The following is a 19,423-nucleotide window of genomic DNA, read 5'->3' on the forward strand; positions in this document are numbered from 1 at the left end:
TCTGTGGCTTGAGGCTTGGACCCAGTGGCTTGAAAAATATGCTGGGCATGTGTACATGCATGTCCAAAGCCCTGAGAGGAGGAGGGTGGAGGAGAGGGGACTGTGGTGTGGCCATCTTCCCTGGGGTTGCTGTCTCACTTTCTCTCTCTCTCTGGCAAGCACACATGCCCTATAACAAAAACTAAACAAAACAAAGGAAGCATCTTCCTTCAGTTTCTGTGTTTTACGGTATGAACATGCCTTTCTTATCACTCTGTGAGGTGGGCTTTGAGTGAGGAAGGTGAAAGTTGGCAATATTAAATGACTTGCTGCTGGAACGACAGGTGGCATGGTGGTTGGGGTGCTGGACTCCCACATTGCTGACCACAATTCAAGTCCTGGACTTAGTGGCTTGCTTTCTTGCTTTCCCTTTCTCTCTCTCTGTCTGTCTCTGGTCAGATTGAATAATAATGATAATAATAAGTAAAGTTGAGTAAATAATTTACAAAATGACTTGCTGCTTACGATCACACAACTAATTTGTGACTCTGGTGTAATTACCAAAACCCTTTCCCTGCTGCAAGCGAACTTGACCCTTAATTCCTGGCTTTACGAGTCTGGAAACCAACTTTAAATGGCTCTTACTTAATTGGATTGCATAGGCACTCTGCTTGTGTAAAACCAAATGAACTAGAAATACCCAATGGGGCTTTATGCTTGAAACTTTCATGCATATGGTAGCTGGCATGTCTTGAGGAGACCTTGAAAATTGTGCCCGTTGAAAATCGTCACAAAAGTTAGTGGCTCTTTTAGGAAAGACAGCATCTTCCTGAGTGAGATGGGAGGCTTGTAAGTGAGGCCCTATGTCCTTCCTCTTGGGCTATCACCCACGAAACTTCAGGAGTGCTCTGAGAGTTGCTGTGGCCTATTACCTGTTCTCCCAGTGAATGGAGCATGGAGGTCCCCAGCGATGAGCTGTGGTTCCTGTATGCCTGAGGATGCCAAGTGGCCCATGGTGGCTGTCAGTCTGAATGTTTAGGCAGAAGCAAGAAGACCCCTGCTGGGGACTGCACAGTGAAGATGATGGACTCCACCTGCTTTTTCTGCAGTGTCCACATTATGGGGCTTTTACTCCTTAGAAACTTGGAACGGTCAGTTGGCGTAATGGCTATGTCACCGGACTCCCATGTAGTCGACCGCGGTTTCAGTTCCAGATCCAGTGGCTTAAACTCAAACCGGGCATGTGTGCATGTGTGTCCAAGATCCCAAGAGGAGAATGGAGAAGGGATTGTGGCGTGGCCATCTCCCCTGTGGGGTGATTTCTCGTTCCCTGTCTCTCTGTCTCTCTCTGTATTTTTGGCAAGCGCATGTGCCCTATAGCAAAAAAAAATACTCTCCAAAAAAAAAAAAAAAAGAAAGAAACTCACGGCCCGTTTACCTTCTCATTACATTTACTGCTGCTCCAGCTTTGTGCCTGGGCGGCCCACGACGGGGCTGCTCTGCCAGCATCTCTAGCACAGATGGCCAGCTGCCCAGTTTCCCCTCCCCTTTTATTCCAAGTCTTCTCTCAGTAATTCAGATGAGATACATTCCTGTGGACCATTTGGGAGCTGATGTGGTATGTGGGATGGTGGTACCAGTTGTTTTCCCTTTGGCCAACTGGAGAAAGATTTCACAATTTTTTTTTTTCTCTCATTTTTCCCCCCTTTCAGGCAGCCTCCTGTCAGCGAGTCTCATTGGAGATCATTGCTGCAAGACATGCTAACCATGCAGCAGAATGTGTACACCTGCCTGGATTCTGATGCTTGCTACGAGGTAACTACACACATAAACAGTTTCCTCCTAGCTCGGACAGTGTAGTTGTTACAGATTGGCGTACACAAGGACGGCCACGGAAGCGCCACTGTAAATACTCCTGTTGGATCCTAGCTAGTCATTGACAAGTGCTCTCCTCCTGTCCAGTCATGATCTCACGTGTGCTTGTGAGAGGGGGAGAAAGGAGCATCCTCTACGGGCCTGTGTGACCTTGGGCACTGGTGCACGTGCCAGGATGCTTCTGCCCACCACCCCAGGGATGAGAACCAGTGTCAGCATGTGGGGCCCAGCTTCTCCTGAGCAGCACTTCTCCGCTGTGCACAGGAGCCGGCCTCTTGAACGCCTTCCCACCGACGCACCTCTCTTCCCCGTCTCCATTCATTGCAAGCCCGACTGTTCAGGTGGTTGACCGTCAACTAGAACCTCGGAATTTTAATTGACTTCTCTTACTTCCAGGGTTTCGAGGATCACTAAACCTTGCATAATGTACCTCGGAACAGTCTTTCCCATCTGCCATTTCTTCTTTACTGCTGCACTGCAGCCGTCCTCTTTGCTTCCCTACTTCCATGTTTGTTTGTTTGTTTGTTTTTTCTGGTTTACACTGGTTCAGAGAATATCAGGCAGATCCCCCTTGGCACCTTCCACCATGCACCCTCTCTCCAGGAGCTCCATCAGTCCTGGTGTGAACCCCTCCCCACCTGGCTGCTCCACTGTCCTTTGACTTCACATACACTGTCCCCTTGCATAGAATCTCATTCTTCCTTCCTTTCCTTGGAAAATTCTTGCTACATTTTCAGGAGACAGATCATTAAGTACGTCCTCTGGGGGGGAGGGGGGGTTCCTTGGTCCTTTCCTTGCCTCTGCCATGACGTTTCTTTACAGGTTTGTCTGTGTGTGGGACCAGCAGTTATGGGAGCAGCAGTTAGTGTAATGGCTATGTTGCTGGACTCCCATGTAGTCAACCATGGTTCGAGTCCTGGACCCGGTGGCTTAAACTCACGCGGGGCGCGTGTGTGTGCATGCCCAAAATCCCGAGAGGAGAATGGAGGAGAAGGGATTGCGGCATGGCCATCTCCCCTGAGGGGTGATTTCTCGCTTTCTGTCTCTCTGTCTCTCTCTGTCTTTCTGGTGAGCGCACATGCCCTATAGCAAAAACCTCTCCAAAAAAATAAGTAAACAAAAAGATTTGTCTCTGTGTGTGTTTCTGCCGTGTGGATGTGAGTTCTCAAGCACTACTGATCCTGTCCACGCTCATGTCCCCTAGTGCAGGTTACAGTGTCCGGAATACAAAGGCTACTTAGGGCATGGCTGTCAATTGGCTGGCAGTATACTCCAGGGAGATTTACTCACATTTGAAAAGTATGTGTATCACTAATAAATTCCTCCGGTTTGTGTGGAAGAATGATTGCTAACCCATTTTTAACAAGACAGTCTAAAAGAAGTTTCTCATTTGAATTCTTTTGTTAAAAAATCCAAACATGGGGCCTGCAGATGGTGTAGCAGTTACGTTGCTGATTTTAGTCCCAGAACCGGCGGTTTGAAAATCACACCAGGCATGTGTATGCGTACGTGCCAAAGATCCTGGGAGGAGAATGGAGGAGAAGGGGTTGCGGGGTGACCATCCCCCTTGGGGGATTTCTTACTTTCCCTCTTTCTCTCTGTCTCTCTCCCTCCTTCCCTCCCTCCCTGGCAAGTGCACACACCCTAAGGCAAAAACCTCTTTAAAAAATTAAAACACAAAACATGTAAAGTGTCTTTTGTGTCACTTTGCTCTGATATCATAAGTCATGGCCCATTGATGAAATGAGACCTGAAAAATAGGTCTCTCTCTTATGAAATCACTCAGTATTTAGTTCAAGGTGATTTTAACAAAAGAACACTAATGTAGACTGTTGAGAAATGAATAGTTTCATATTTGAATTTCTAGTTTTTAAATGCTTGAAAGTCTGCAGTATTTTTAGACCACATAAAACTGCCAATATCTTCTTTACATCGAAAGCAAAACTTGAAATAAATTTCCAAGAAAATTATTACACACATGGGGTCTGAACCCTAACTGTGATTAGCAAGTCCAAAGTAGTGTCTGTAAACTTGAGTGGCATTATTTTGGTGTTTTTCTTGTTTCCGACGTTGATTCTGATTCCGAAAGGAAAATTGGCTATTAGTATATTATTACACTTGAACCCAGCTCTTGTGTGGATAATATATTATAACAACTCGACCTATTACATTTAAACAATATATATTTTTAATTATTTAATTTTATTTATTCATTCATTTTATTTTAATATGACCAGAGAGAGACGTACAGAGAGAGAGAGAGAGAGAGAGATTAAGTGAGAAAGCAAGCCTCCAGGTCTGGGACTTGAACTATGGTCAGCCATGTGGGAGTGTCCAGCGCCTTAACCACCATGCTACCTGCTGGTCCCCTAAAAAATATTTTAATACCTTTTTATGAGGCTCTGATATTGGAATGACCTCTGTCCATGAGTCTGTCTCCACTGGAAAAACTTTTGAAAGTTTAACAGTTTTGAAAAGGTTCCAAAAGATGGTAATATTGATTTGGCAAGCTTACATTTTTAAGTATCCTTTTAGAACCTCTTAAACTATGCTATATTGTCTAACTGACTTTTGGTTATTTAGGTTTTGGGGGCCCTTGGAAAATAAGTTGAAAACTTAATGACATAACTTTGAAAATATCGGATAAAGATTTATACAATGTGAAGCACTGGAATCTATGTTGTTCCCTTTAGCCAAATCTTTTGTTTTAGGGTATATAAATTGTATTTTTCAATATTAGCTATTGACTCTATGGCTTACTTGGATAAACTAAAGTGATTTAGAGAAGCCAGTGCCTGTAGGTCATTTGGGTCAGACTTAGAGGAAGCCATATTAGTCTCGCTCACTGACAATCTGCTTTCTGTAGCAATATCTTTTTCGTAGCGGCTCTCTCTTAGGTATTAGTGATTTTATCCTTATTAAACATCTCAATAAAGGCTTGTCTAAAAATGTCTCCCTTAGGAAGCAAGCCTAGGCACAAAGATGTGAAAATAGGAGAGCCCATGAAAATTGTATGGCTTTCTTAATTGTAAGGAACCTGTTGCTTCACCATAAAATCAGATTGTTTTTCATCTCTTCGATTTCTGTACTCTCTTTACTCAACCGTAGAATGAGAAGGAAGGACATTTTAGGAGTGATTTTATTAATTATGCATAGCATTCTTGGTGCAGGTTTAAGAGGATTACTTTGTGTAAGACTTTTTTGGAGTAAGTATATGATAATTACAGAATTTTATGTTAATTGATGCTGTTAGTTGCCTATTAGCATATAATGTTTTTTATTTAAATAATTTTAAATTTGAAGATAGGGAAAAAACTCTATTATAAGGTATATTGTAATTTTAGTGACTAGATGAAGCATAACATTATAGCTTAGTTAACTTGTTAGACTGAGTTCAGATGTTCTTAGCAGTTATTTATTAATGTTTAAGGTTTTGACGTAGAGCGCATGCACTCACCAAAGACAGAGGGGGATATAGAGAGAAAGTGAGAAATCACCCCTTGGGGGGATGACCACACTGCAATCCCTTCTGTTCCATTTTCCTCCTGGAATTTTGGGCATACATGCACACATACCCAGTGTGAGTTATTTATTTATTTATTTTTTTAAAGAGATATTTTTGCTATAGGGCACGTGCCCTTGCCTGAGAGACAGAGAAAGAGACAGAGAGACAGAAACTGAGAAATCTTCTCCGGGGGGGATTGCTACACCACAGTCTCTTCTCCTTCATGTCCCTCTTGGGGTTTTGGGCTTGCATCCGATGTGAATTTTAATCTGCTGAGTCTGGGACTTGAACCACAATCAACTGCATGGGAGTCCAGTGATGTAATCATTGCATCATCTGCTTTTCCTGCCCTGTGTTATTTTTAAGCTATCAGGTCTGGGACCTGAACCATGGTTGACCACGTGGGATTCCAGCACCGTAACCACTATACCACCTGCTGGTCCCACTCAGCAGTTATTATGTGTATCATAGTCAAAGACTTTTTTAGAAACTGAAGTGGATAACAGAGTAGGTCCTCTTGAGTGTGGGGCAGTATGCCTACCAGGTCCTGTTGTTAATGAATGTAAACTGTAGATACTTGACTGAGGCTCGGTTGACTCTCCGTATTTGTGGGTTCTTCAGCCAGGGGTTCGGCTGACAGAGGACTCAGCAAGGCCACACCACACCGAATGTTAGGAAGTGAGGACAGATGTGGCTTCCTGAAAGAGAGACAATGGACCCGGTGGCTTGAAGCTCACACTGGGCACGTGTGCCTGGGTGCCCAAAATCCCGAGAGGAGAATGGAGGAGAAGAGATTGCGTTGTGGTGTGGCCATCCCCCTGGGGGCTAATTTCTCGCTTTCCATCTCTGTCTCTCTGGCAAGCACCTGCTCCCTACAGCAAAAATCTCTCTCAAGAAAAAGATTACTTTCAATGCTGTGAAGTACACACAAGCTTGTGCATAGGTTACATGTAAATACTGTGCTGTTTTATATAAGAAACTTGAGTATGCTCAGATTTGGGTATCTGGGGGGATGTTCCTAGAACCAATTCCTCGTGGATACCAAGGGATAACTGCATTTATTGCAGCATATTAAAATACCACACTAAAGTTTGGCTTATTCAGTGAAACGATTCTTCAGAAAAGATGAGTTATTTTTATTGGGGTGAAATTCACATAACTCTTTTTAAGGTAAACAATTCATTGGTGTTCAATACATTTGCAGTGTTGTACAACTAACACCTCTAGTTTGGATGTATTTTTTTCCCCAGAGGGTGCACACACTTGCCAGAAAGAAAGGGAGAAGGAGAAAGCACTACCCAGTGGGGCATGCTGCAGTCTCTTCTCTTCCACCTCCATCCTGTTGGGCTTGTGGGTGCGCCTGGCTCCCTCAACCAGACTATGGGGCCGGCCTGAGGATAGATGTATTTTTAACTGATTTCATTTGGAGATCAGAGCCTTTGCTTTGTTGAGAACCAGGTCCTACCTCTTTGTCTCTAATCCCAGTTCTTTCTTTTCCCCAGATATTTACAGAAAGCCTTCTGTGCTCCAGTCGCCTTGAAAATATCCACCTGGCTGGGCAGATGATGCACTGCAGTGCTTTCTCAGTGAACCTCCCAACCAGTGTAACCCACAAAGGGAAACCCCAGTACAAGGTCAGCTATGAAAGAAGTATCGACTTGGTCTTGGCTGCCAGCAGAGAGTACTTCAATTCTTCCACCAGCCTCACTGACAGCTGCATGGATCTGGCCAGGTAGGATAACTCCGTTTTTCGGTAAAAGGGGAGGGAGGGAGCCAGACTACTACGTGAGTCCATTGTTTATTTATGCTCAACCTAACAAAAGTACAGACTGACGGTATTGGATGGGACACGGTTATTTATTGCTCGAATGTAAAACTAATTATGTTATGAATATCCATCAACTTCCTCTTGACCTTTTTTTCCTGCATGCTTTCCCCCAGTCATTTTGCTAATTACCTGTATGGCGGTATTTCTCTGCTGTTGGAAGAGCCATGTGATCGTCCATAAATTGATGTTCTGAACATTTCAGCACCGCAGAGCATCACGTTTTACAGCTGCACCGTTGTCTCTGGAATTTATTTCGATATAATGATTGTGTTAGTCATTTAGATTAATTTTTCTCCCAAATGACTAGTATTTGTTTCAATCTTAGCAAAACTTAAAAGTAATGTTTTTCCCTCTAGTGATGTCTTATCTGAGAGTGAATCATGTTTTCTCAAACTGTATTATTGAACTTGACAAAGTTGTTGAAAGCAGTTCATAAATCTTTTTTTTTTTTGAGAGGTTTTCGCTATAGGGCTCGTGCACTCACCAGAGAGACAGAGACATAGAGACAGAAAGCGAGAAATCATCCCCCAAGGGGATGGTCACGCTGCAATCCCTTCTCTTCCATTCTCCTCTCAGGATCTTGGGCACGCACGCACACGTGCCCAGCATGAGTTTTAAGCCACCGGGTCTGGGATGCGAACCGCGGTTGACTATGTGGGAGTCCAGTGACATAGCCATTATGCTAACTGCTGGTTCTCAAATCTTTTTTTTTTTCTTCCAAGGGATTTTACTTTTATTTCAAATAAAAAAAATATCAATGCAATAGCCTTTGATACTGGGAATTCTATTTGACCTAAATCTTTTTGGCAGGTGTTTCTCGGAGGTCATTTAGAAAACCGTGCTTCCTGTTTTTCCCCTTCTTTATATTCCTTTCTGCTCTGCCAGGACACACCTTCATTTTAGAGACTATCATATGTGTGTAATGTAACACTGAACTTACTGCAACCTGTTAGTGTGGGTATTTTTCAATGTTTGTAGCTATGCTGGTATAGAAAATAGTCCATACCTTCTTACTGATTAAAATATTATTTTTAACTAGTTTTTATTGAGGAAGTGATTAATATCAAAATGGTGCAGAAAGGATACATACTGACTGTAAACTTCCCTCCTTATTCTATTGGTAGTTCCCTTAACATTGTCCCAGACCTGGCAGCTTGAAAATCACCCTGGACGTGTGTCTGTGTGCACACCCAAAATTCCAAGGGGAATAGAGGAGAAGGGATTGTGGCAGGGCCATCCCTCCCTGAAGGGTGATTTTTTAACTTTCCCTCTCTCTGTCTCTGACTCTGCAGCAAGTGCACATGCCCTATGGCAAAATAAATAAATAAATAAATAAATAAAGAAAATAAAAAGCAAATGAGGGGCACATGGGAGGGCACTGCTGCATGGTGGTTGAGGCAGGAGAATCAAGGCCTGGCAGGACCTTGTAAAAATGTCTCTCTCTCTCTCTTTTTCTCTCTCTCTCTCTCTTTATCTCCCTTAACTCTTCCAAGTATTCTCCTCCCTTCTCCTTTTATTTTAAAAAAAAAAAAAAAGAAAGGAGATGGTGACGGTGTTTGTGTTTGCCTGCCTCGCACGGTTACAGTGAGGGCTAAGCACAGTAACAGCAAGCACCTAGCAGAGATGACCTGGGTTGTAGTAGATTCTCCATAAATTCATGCTGTATTTTGTGTTGTTGAGTTTAGAAGGAAACTTGGGTGAACGTATGTTACTTCTTTTTAAAACTTCCTGATTTCTCCTAGGTGCTGCCTACAGCTGATAACAGATAGACCTGCTGCCATTCAAGAGGAGCTCGATCTTATCCAAGCCCTTGGATGTCTTGAGGAATTTGGGGTGAAGATCCTGCCTTTGCAAGGTGAGTTTTCTACTTACTGTTGTACTGTTTTGAACTCACTTGGCATTAATTTATTACTGTTTCTTTTTTCCTTTTATTTATTTATTTTTTTTACATTTAATCACTGTGCATCTTTATGGTATACAAAATGAATTTCCCCATTATAAATACACTGCATATTGTTCCTGTCAATGATATTATCATACACATTATCATCAACAGGTGACTTTTCTTTTTGCGTCTATTAAATGTTTTCGTTTCCCCGATCTCTTCCCTCCTTCGTCTGTTACTCACTCTCTCCTATACTGTGTCTCGTGTCCTCAGTTGTCCTTGCTATTATATTAAATGTCCAAATGATTTTAAGATATTTGAAAATACACTAAAAGTACTTTTTGGTATCTGATTTAACCTTTCAAGTTTAAGAAGCTTTGAATGCAAATATACATGAATGATACAAGTGAAAGAATTTTCCTCCTTTCAAGATTTTAGGCATGTATGTTTACACATGCCCAAAGTTTCTCTCAATCCACCAGGTCTGGGACTAAATCTTTCTGTTGCTTCAGCCCTGGCCCCCAGCATCCTCAATAGGGAGGGTGTCTTGGTTATTAGCAGTGTGCGTGACTTAATTCCCTGGGGTCTGTTATCTCTATCTTTCCAGTCTTTCAGTTCCTGCCCCAGAATGCAGACCTTTGGTATATACAAAGTGGGGACATACAGTGCTGTCTTTCACAGTCCAGCTTGCTTCGCTTATCATTCAGTCTTCCGTATTCATCCTCTTGGGTTAAATGCCAGAGGGTCATTATTCTTTATGGCTGAGCAGTATTCCATAGAGTATCTGTGCTATGCTTTCTCAATCCATTCATCTGTTCTTAGACATTTGGGTTGATTCCATGTCTTAGCAATTGTGAATAATGCAGCAATAAACGCAAATGTGTAAGGAGTGTTTTTCTGATCGAGTGTCTTCCTATCCTAAATATCCACGAGTGGAATTGCTGGATGGTATGGGAGTTGTGTTGGTCTTTGAGGAACCTTCATATTGTTCTCTACTAATGTTCCTTTTTATGTTTTTAAAACTAAACAGTAACTAGTAATTTAATCTATTAGCAGTAGATTGTGCCCCTCACTTTATTTGTGAATGAAGTCTCAAGTGGAAACCCAAAAGAAAAATAAAGTTGTTCATTTTAAAAATTCACCTTTATAACATTTAAAGAAATAACATTGCTAACAGCAATGAAGATATTGGATGAAACAAAAATAGAAATTGAGCATTATAAATGAGAGTTTCAAATTTATATCAGTTTTTGTATATAATTTATTTTTGTATCTTATTTGAGTTATATAGATTTATAGCTAGCTATAAATGAAAATCGTTTTTTTCTTTTTCTTTCCTTTGTGCTTTCTTTCTTTCTTTCTTTTTTTTTTTTTTTTTTTTGCACAAAAAAGTTGATAGTATTTTTTTCATTGTTGTTTTACATTTTTGCCACAGGGTGTATTGGCCCATGGATGGGGAGAGGAGTGTGGTGGGGAGGGGGGTCTTGGAGGGGTGTGGGTGTGGGGTGTGGGTCAGGAAAAGCAAGGAAGCATGCTCTTGGGGATTAATCACTCTGCAATCCCATCTCCTTCATTTCTTCCTCCTTTCAAGATTTTAGGCATGTATGTTTACACATGCCCAAAGTTTCTCTCAATCCACCAGGTCTGGGACTAAATCTTTCTGTTGCTTCAGCCCTGGCCCCCAGCATCCTCAATAGGGAGGGTGTCTTGGTTATTAGCAGTGTGCGTGACTTAATGCCCTGGGGTCTGTTACCCCTGTTCTTGACTCTGGCACATTTAGAACTGGGGTGGGAGAAGGTGTTGATGAATTTATTCCATCTTTGGTTATTTTTTGTAAGTTTTTACTATAATCGCCTCTATCTGTTCTTGTCTTTAACTTCTAGTACCTTCAGATAGTGGTGGTCTGTTAGAAATTCCTTAGTATCTTTGTCTTCTGTAAAATTGAGGTTTGGACGGGCCTTAGGGGATATGAGCCAATGGGGACATTCTCCTGTTTTCAAGAGGGGTTCCCTATGGCTTCACTAAATATTAAAGTTCTGCTTCTCAGACATATTGATTACACATGGAAGAGAGTTAGCGTTATTGTTAGCTTAAGAATAATTGTTTGGAAATAATTTCTGTGTGATTATAAATATCCTGTAGCATCTTAAGAAAATATATGTAAGGTGATCATGAAATCACTAGAAAATTCTTTCACTTGTATCATTCATGTATATTTGCATTCAAAGCTTCTTAAACTTGAAAGGTTAAATCAGATACCAAAAAGTACTTTTAGTGTATTTTCAAATATCTTAAAATCATTCGGACATTTATTTAGTTGCAGTTTTCATTCAGGGAAGAGTCCAGAGCTCATTTTGCTCTGCCTATGTCTTTGCTCAGCCAAACCCTTATGCCATTGCCTTTGCACGTGTTTAAGTGTATGTGTGGATATTTTAGCTACTTACTTTATTCAAGCAGACTTGTGGATATTTTAGCTACTTACTTTATTCAAAATGATATAATACAAATTTTTTTCCTTACAGTTCCCCAAATGCTATTGAATTTCGAAAAACTAAATTGAGCCCTCATTTTTCTGTGATGATCCATCAGGAAATTTTTGCTGGTTATATTTGTATATCAGCTGCTGAGTTTGAAAATCTGTAACTGAGCCTGCTACCCTGTGGTAGCTTCTGAGAAATTTCCTGAGTGAGGAGTGTTTTAAGAAAGACATTTGCTTTCATGTCTTGACAGCTTTCCGGTTTGATGTATTGATTTGGAGTTTCTTATTAGAATGACTGTCAGAAAACCTCCTGGATGTGGAGATGGACTGTACTGTTTGTTGTGTGTGTATTTTTTTTTTTTTTCACAAATACAATTTAGATTTCAGCTACTTTTGTATTCCTCAGTAATACTAGACAAAGTAACTTGATATTTAGAAATTTATGGTCTAGGTGTTTTTATTGTAGTCCGTGTACATAGTTTATTTTGTCACTGTGTTTCAGAGCCTTCCTTTCCTATACTCTAAGAGTAGCAATTTCTCATCAGATGAAGACTAGTGGTACCAGCTAACTTTTAATTAATGACAGTAGAAAACAGCAACAGAAATGCCATTTAAAAATGATCCCGATGGGGGCCAGCAGGTGGTGTGGTGATTAAGGCACTGGACCCCTGCATGGCTATCTGAGGTTCAAGTCCCAGACCTGGTGGCTTTAAAATCACTCTGGATACCTGTGCCTGCATGTCTACAACCCCTAGCAGATTGTGGGGCTAGCAGATGGCATAGAGGTTATGTTGCTGGATTCCCACATGACCTACTGGCAAGTCCCAGATCTGGTGGCTTGAAACTCATGCATGTGTTTCCAAGATCCTGGGAAGAGAGTGGAGGAGAAGGGATTGCAGTGTGGGATCCCCCTTTGGGGGATGGTTTCTCATTTTCCCTCTCACTGTCTCTGCCCCTCTCTCCCTCCTTCTGGGGCGAGCACACATACCTTAAAGCCAAAAATAAATAAATAAATAAATACCATTTATCAATACCATATACACAGTACTAAAGTTTTTTTTTTTTTAAGTGTTCATTACTTTATAGCATGAATTCACTTGATCAGACTTGTCTTATTTTCCTAATATCTAGTATAAGTGTGAGGATTGGGCTTATATTTTTTAAGAAAGGTTAATAACTGGAATAGTGACTCCTGTTCTCCAAATTGGAGTAGTATAGTGGAAATAACAAATGGATATTTTAAGTATGGAATGAGTTTTTGGGAATCCGATAGTGGGGGGACTGTTACAGAGGAAGAATAAAAGTTTTCAAAGACAAATGTTGCCCTCTTTAAAATTTTCTCTAAAATCTGATATGTACTTCAAAAGATGACACCATGTTCTAGCTTCAAACTGACAGTTCATTTGCTGTACTTAGAAGTTTAGTTATAAAGAAAAGACCCATCTTTTGCATTATTTATTCATAAGTAGTAATAATTCTTTTTTAAAAATATGCCTTTTTCTTGATTCTCATTGATGTTGAGACTAAGACAGTTTTCCTTTTGTTTGGTTGCCTTACATTAGGGAAGGTCTTGACACCCCTTTGTGATGTCTTTGGTTACAAAGCTTTGTTTCGTCTGTCTTTTGTAGTGAGATTGTGCTCTGATCGGATCAGCCTCATCAAGGAGTGTGTTTCTCAGTCCCCCACCTGCTACAAGCAGTCCGCCAAGCTTCTGGGACTGGCTGAGTTGCTGAGGGTTGCAGGTAAGTCTTGGGCAAACTAAACTGTACAATGAGGTTTCTGTGTTTTTCTTGACATCACCCTAGGTGGCCATCAGAATATGTGCTTACAGGTGTCAGAAGAGCATGTTCTGGGTAAGGGTTAGTCTTTTCTAGAAAGATTGTCATGTCATAGAAATAAATGTGTACTTAACACTGAGCAGCTGGGATCATCTAACCTTCAAATGAACACAGGCTTTTTCACAAGGCTTGCCACAAAATGTTGTAAAATCAGGAACAGAAGTCATTGTTAACCATGTATAACCAGAAAACTTAAATATAGAATAAGCTAGTTTTATCCATTCACCTTTAGTGTCTAAAATTATTTTATTGGGTTGTCAGAAAAGTCATTACTGTTAGGCTGGAGGCCTGGGCAGCTTCGATGTGGGGGTTGGACGCCATGCCAGTCTGCTGATGCAACCTGGATCTAGTCTGTCATGAGACCTGCACTGCACTTGGATCTAACCCGGATGTAGCCCACGGTGCTCTACTCTGCACACGGGACTCTACTCTGCACACGTCACTAGACGTTATGTGGCACGCTAGTCTGCTGTCCCTCTAAACCTTTGCCATACATGGACTGTTTCTCCCTCTAAGACACTCCCCCTACCTATACCCTTATAAAAATCACTAAACCCCGCCCTAGCATGAGACTTCTCTGATTATCTTCCTCCCTCTCTCTCTGTTTCTATTGTATCAGAGAACCTCACCCTGAGTGCTCCCAAGAAAGGCTTTACATTTCTATTTTCTTGCATGGTTGCCCATTCCTTACAATTACATACTTTTTCTATGCAAAAATGTGTCAGTTGAACTTGAACAATTTGCTAGACTTTTTTGGCATTTACTATTTGGTGGACTTTTCATGTATTTTATTTAGTAAGTGGTGACTGTGTTAGTATTTTTTTACAAGGAAAATTGAGAATCAGAGAAATTAACTATCTTGTAGCAGACTGTGGCTTTGAAAGATTTTTTTTCCCTCTGTTTTATGTTTCCTTTTTTTTTTCCTTTAAGAGAGATTTTTGCTACAGGGCATGTACATTTGCCAGAGAGGCAGAGAGATAGAAAGTGAGAAATTATCTCCCGTGGGGGATGGCCATGCTACAATCCCTTGTCTTCCATTCCTCTCTTGGAATTTTGGGCATGCATGCACACACACACACCCAGTGTAAGTTTTAAGCTGCTGGGTCTGGGACTCGAACCATGGTTGACTACATGAGAGTCCATTATTACATCTGCTAGTACCAACTCTGTTTTATGTTTTCTTTAACCACACTGCTCTGCTTACCAGAGTCTTTGAAGCCTTTTCTTTTCTTTCCTTTTTTTTAATTTTCATTTTGACTTAAGCTTTTTTTCTAGAAGTGGTATTGACTATTTTTTATATAGGCACTGGTTTGAAGTTGTATTAGTCTAAGGTACATATTTCTGGCTTAAAAATGAGGGGAGTTTATGTTTCTATTTCTGAATGCTGAGAATGTATGTATTTAGTACATTTATTGGACACAGATGTGAATGTAAAATCCTAATTTGTAGACCTCTTGCTCTTAAGGTCTCTAGCTCTGGGAAGTGTTTTGTGTCGGTTGTCCTTTTCTAGGTTGGCTGAAAGCACAGCATTAGCACTTCAATCTTTGGCCTTGCAGTAGACTTGTGGAAGGGCAATACCTGGTAGGGCCGTCATCCATTATGAGGCATCTTGGACTCCTGGGGAGGACTCTGGGTGTGGCTCTGGCTCAGGTTCTGGCAGGGTTGCTAAATGGCTTTAGCTCCATTTCTTCCTCAGTCCTAGAGTCGTGTTTGTGTAGAACGTAGGTTAGTAGTACGGTCTCTTTTCTCATTATTGCTGTTTTAGTTCTGACATTGGGACTGATGCCAGAGGGGCCAGGGCTGCTTGATGATGAGGCCTGCAATCAGGGTGGTGCCACCCACCACAGCTTGGGGAATAAGGAAAGGAACTTACTGGGCATGGCCAACACGCAACGAGAGAACTGCAGAACTGAGTCCTTAACTGTTTCCGTGGCCATGGAAAAACTGCAGAGCTTACAAAGGGAAGGAACAAAGGCAAGTTATTGGGGAGGCTTGTCGGCGGCCACAGGAGGACCACAAGGACGTGGGATATTGTCGGGGGCGGTGGGAGGCAGTTTCCCTTCTGGGCCTGCAGAGCTGGGCAGAATGACAGTTTTCCTTCCTTGTAGGAGGCTTGAAGATAGGCAATAATTAGTAAGGCAGCAGAAGCAAATGGAGTGAGTTAAGGACAACTCTTAGGTCCTGGTTAGGAAGCTAAATGTGGCTTCATAATGTTTAAGTCAATAAAATCTTCTCAGCGGGTCAGATGGGGGGGGCTGAAGGCACCCTTCCCTTTCCTGTCTCCATTTCCAAGCATCTGTAAAAACTCAGCAAGGTTATTGTGATGTTAACTAATCCATTAGTTAAATATTAGTCTCTATGTGTTGTGAGGGAGTTATTTTTCTTAAGATTACTTTTATAAAACTCATCGTAATTTCAAAGATAGAAATTAAAGGCAGATTTCCTAAGTTCTAATCTCTTAAACTGACTTATTTATTTACTTATTTATTTGGAGAGGTTTTTGCTATAGGGCACATGCACTTGCCAGAAAGACAGAGACAAAGAGACAGAAAGTGAGAAATCGCCCCCCAGGGGGGATGCCCTTGCCACAATCCCTTCTCCTCTATTCTCCTCTCGGGATCTTGGGTACAATTTATTTTGTTTTTGCCATAGTGCCTTTGTGCTAGACAGAGAGACAATGAGAGGGAAAGTAAGAAATCACCCCTCAGGAGGAATGGCTACATTGCAACCCTTTTCCTCCATTATTCTCCTGGGATTTGTGGCATGCAGATTAAGTATAGTTTAGTCACTTTGGTTCTCTATATCAATTTGGCCACAATCTATTCAAAAGCTTTCATGTGGAGTTTATATTACAACTTAGTATCATTGAAAGATAAAACTAGAATCTACATTTCTTTAAACATATTTTGTTTTGAAAATTGTGTTTGTGATGGAGAAAGGTCTCAACAGGGTCTAATTATGCCGTAATCCCCTCCCCAGTCCTCAAGTTCATCAGGATTTTGTTTACACATACATGTGCCTGGTGTGTCTCAGGTCCAGCAGGCCAGGGATCTGAACAGGCAGCTATGTGGCTTCCCTACTGCTGTCTGGTATGCTGCTGAATGCATCTCAGAGGCCTGAAGGTATGTTTATTGGGAGCCACCTGAGTGCATGTAATAAAGATTACAGGTATCTGTGGTTACAGCGAGCTAGCACCTTCTGTGTTCTCTTAATGCAGTAACTCTTTGATTGTGCACAACCGCCTCTCATCAGACACATTCATTTTACAGTAGAGGGAACAGAAAAGCAGGGAGGTGAAGAGCATCGCTGTGCTGAGTGCCACGATACAAGGTCTGTTACATATAGCTGCTCCCCTCTGGGAAAGGCAGAGGGCGAGGCTCTGAGTTGTTAAGTGTTCACATGGGCTCATTTAGAATAATGCAGCCAGCTGATTGGCTGTTCCTGATCCTTTACATCACAAGCTCAAGGACACTGGGAGGAAGAAAGGGTGGGGTCACACTGAAATCTATAATTCTTTTGCAGCGTGACAGCTGGAAGTGACTGTAAACTAAACATGACTTCTAGGGCAGTAACCCTGATAGCTGTGACATCATGAAAGTTTCATGCTTATGGGTTTTTGAGGCCTTTACATGGACCTTGTATTCCACAGACTGCACTAGACTGCATTTCTTTCATGGAACTGACATTCCCAGTTGAATGTTTTTGAGCCTTTATTATGTACACAACTTGATACTGTATACTGATAGTCCATCAATGAACCAACCTCTGCTATTCAAGAGCTTAAATTCTAATAGAAGATGTAGGTTATTTTAAAAAGATGACAAGTTAGCGTTAATGAGCAGCAAATAGAGGAACATGATATGGGCAGGGCAGCTAAACCATGTGTTCACGTGAAGGAGGTGCAGTGCTGTCAGAGGAGGGAGTGAAATGTATGCTGGTGCTAAGTGTTCTTGGGAAAGTAACTTAACATCCTTGTGCTAACACGAACTGAACATTGGTATGTGAAGAGAAACACTTCAGACACTTTAATTTAGCAGAGTTTGAGCAAAAACGATTTGAATCAGGCAGCCTCTAAAATGGCTTCCAAGGAACTCCCGAGATAGCCCGGTGGTGGGGTAACGTTTATTTGCAAGAAAGGGAAAGTGACGTACAAAAATGGAAGTGAGGGACTGAAGTAGAGTTACAGCTTGGTGGGTGCCTGCAGGAGGACAGTTTAAAAGGTGGGCTGTCTGTGATTGGCTGAAGAGGAGCTGCTGCGATTGGCTCCCTCTGAGCAACTTGCTGAGAAAGCGGACTTCAGAGCAAGGCTGAGGTTTGCTTACAGGAGCTCAAACAGCTTGGAGGCCTTCTCAGGCCAATCTCGCTTAGCAGATACATGTTCTTAGACTCTAGAGTCTCACTATGATAAGTAAAAGATTAGTACTGCTGGTGAAATTATCGCATTATATCCATTTTAAGGTTTTCTTCCTACCTTGTATTTTCAGTTTATTATAATTAGAAACAGAACATTTAAAGAGAAAAAAAAATCAAAATATGTGAAGTCCCTGTTGGGAAGAGAACTTTTCCTTTACCTACTTATTCTCCAAAGGTTCCTTTCAAATTGACAATGGGCAGATTAGTGGGGGAAAGGACAAGGCAGGTTGACTTGTGTGCTGAAGTCACTCAGTGATGAAGAACATCCTGAGTAGTCGCTGTGTGTGGAGTTAACCAGGGGGGCGGGGCAGGAAGGGGAGGCGGCAGTGAAAAAGAAAAAGGTTCTGTCTGATTTTTTTTTTTTTTTTTTGGAGAGATTTTCACTGTAGGGCGCGTGCGCTCGCCAGACAGACAGAGAGAGACATAGAGACAGAAAGCGAGAAATCACCCCCCAGGGGGGATGGTCACGCCGCAGTTCCTTCTCCTCCATTCTCCTCTCGGGATCTTGGGCACGCACGCACACGCGCCCGGCGTGAGTTTTAAGCCACCGGGTGCGGGACACGAACCGCGGTCGACTACGTGGGAATCCAGCGACGGAGCCATTACGCTAACTGCTGGTTCCCATCGGACTTTCTGATGCAGATGGAATTGTGGTCTGTCTCAGGGTAACTGCAGTCTCAGGAAACAGCCCTGCAGGTTAGTGGCAGTTATATTGTAGGAAGTTTCTGTGTTAGTCAGATAAGGTGAATTTACATAAGATTTCTTTCTGCATCATTTTTCACTCAGATGTTTTCCTTTTAAAAGCATCTTTATAATTTATTTATTATTAATCTTTATTTATTTTACTTTAAAGATTCTTTTTTGGCTCTTAGGTGGTGAGGTAGGAGACAGGGACCCTAAATATATTGTTAGGATAGAGGCCCAAAATGGAATCACAAAACGGTTAAATTTTAAGATGGAGAGACAGCAGTTCGGCTGCTTGCACGAGACAGATGGCTTACAACATTGGTCAAGATTAACCTAGCAGCATAACCTAAAACAAAGGCTTTTTTCCACACCCCACCATATTCCAGAAAGAAAGTCAGATAATGGTTTTTATGGCCCAAAGCTTTTAGACAAAGTATCTCCTGATCTGAATTCATACCCACTCCAAAATTAAGAAAAATAGCACGGGACCACCCACAAGGGGAACGTGTGCACAGGAGAACACACCTGGACAAAGCCCCTCTGACCCAGAAAGACACCCCACCTGCTCCCCGCCCCCATCCCACCTCCTCTTCAGTAACCTATTTTTCTAGGACCTGCTTCCTGCTTGAGAGCTCTGTTCTTCCTTCCCCTTCTTCTTTTTTCCTTTTTTTATTTTAATTTTTTTTTTTTGGAGAGGTTTTTGCTATAGGGCGCGTGCGCTCGCCAGACAGACAGAGACATAGAGACAGAAAGCGAGGAATCATCCCCCAGGGAGGATGGTCACGCCGCAATCCCTTCTCCTCCATTCTTCTCTCGGGATCTTGGGCACGCACGCGCGCCCGGTGTGAGTTTTAAGCCACCGGTTCCGGGATGCGAACCACAGTCGACTACGTGGGAAGGGAACCAGCGACATAGCCATTATGCGAACTGCTGC

General features: G+C 42.0%; 1 protein-coding gene across 3 annotated transcripts in view; it reads left to right on the forward strand.

Moving 5' to 3' along the window:
- The window catches only part of NBAS (NBAS subunit of NRZ tethering complex), a 423,746-nt gene that overhangs the window by 232,041 nt on the left and 172,282 nt on the right, over positions 1 to 19,423 (forward strand). For all 3 annotated transcript variants that reach the window (XM_014589621.2, XM_014589625.2, XM_006140811.3), the window contains 4 exons: positions 1,692 to 1,794; positions 6,862 to 7,091; positions 8,930 to 9,042; positions 13,180 to 13,293. In XM_014589621.2, coding sequence (XP_014445107.1) covers positions 1,692 to 1,794; positions 6,862 to 7,091; positions 8,930 to 9,042; positions 13,180 to 13,293 — 560 coding nt within the window. The remainder of the gene's footprint in view (positions 1 to 1,691; positions 1,795 to 6,861; positions 7,092 to 8,929; positions 9,043 to 13,179; positions 13,294 to 19,423) is intronic.

This window comes from Tupaia chinensis, unplaced genomic scaffold, assembly GCF_000334495.1.
Source record: "Tupaia chinensis unplaced genomic scaffold, TupChi_1.0 Scaffold000045_1, whole genome shotgun sequence".
NCBI lineage: Eukaryota > Metazoa > Chordata > Mammalia > Scandentia > Tupaiidae > Tupaia > Tupaia belangeri.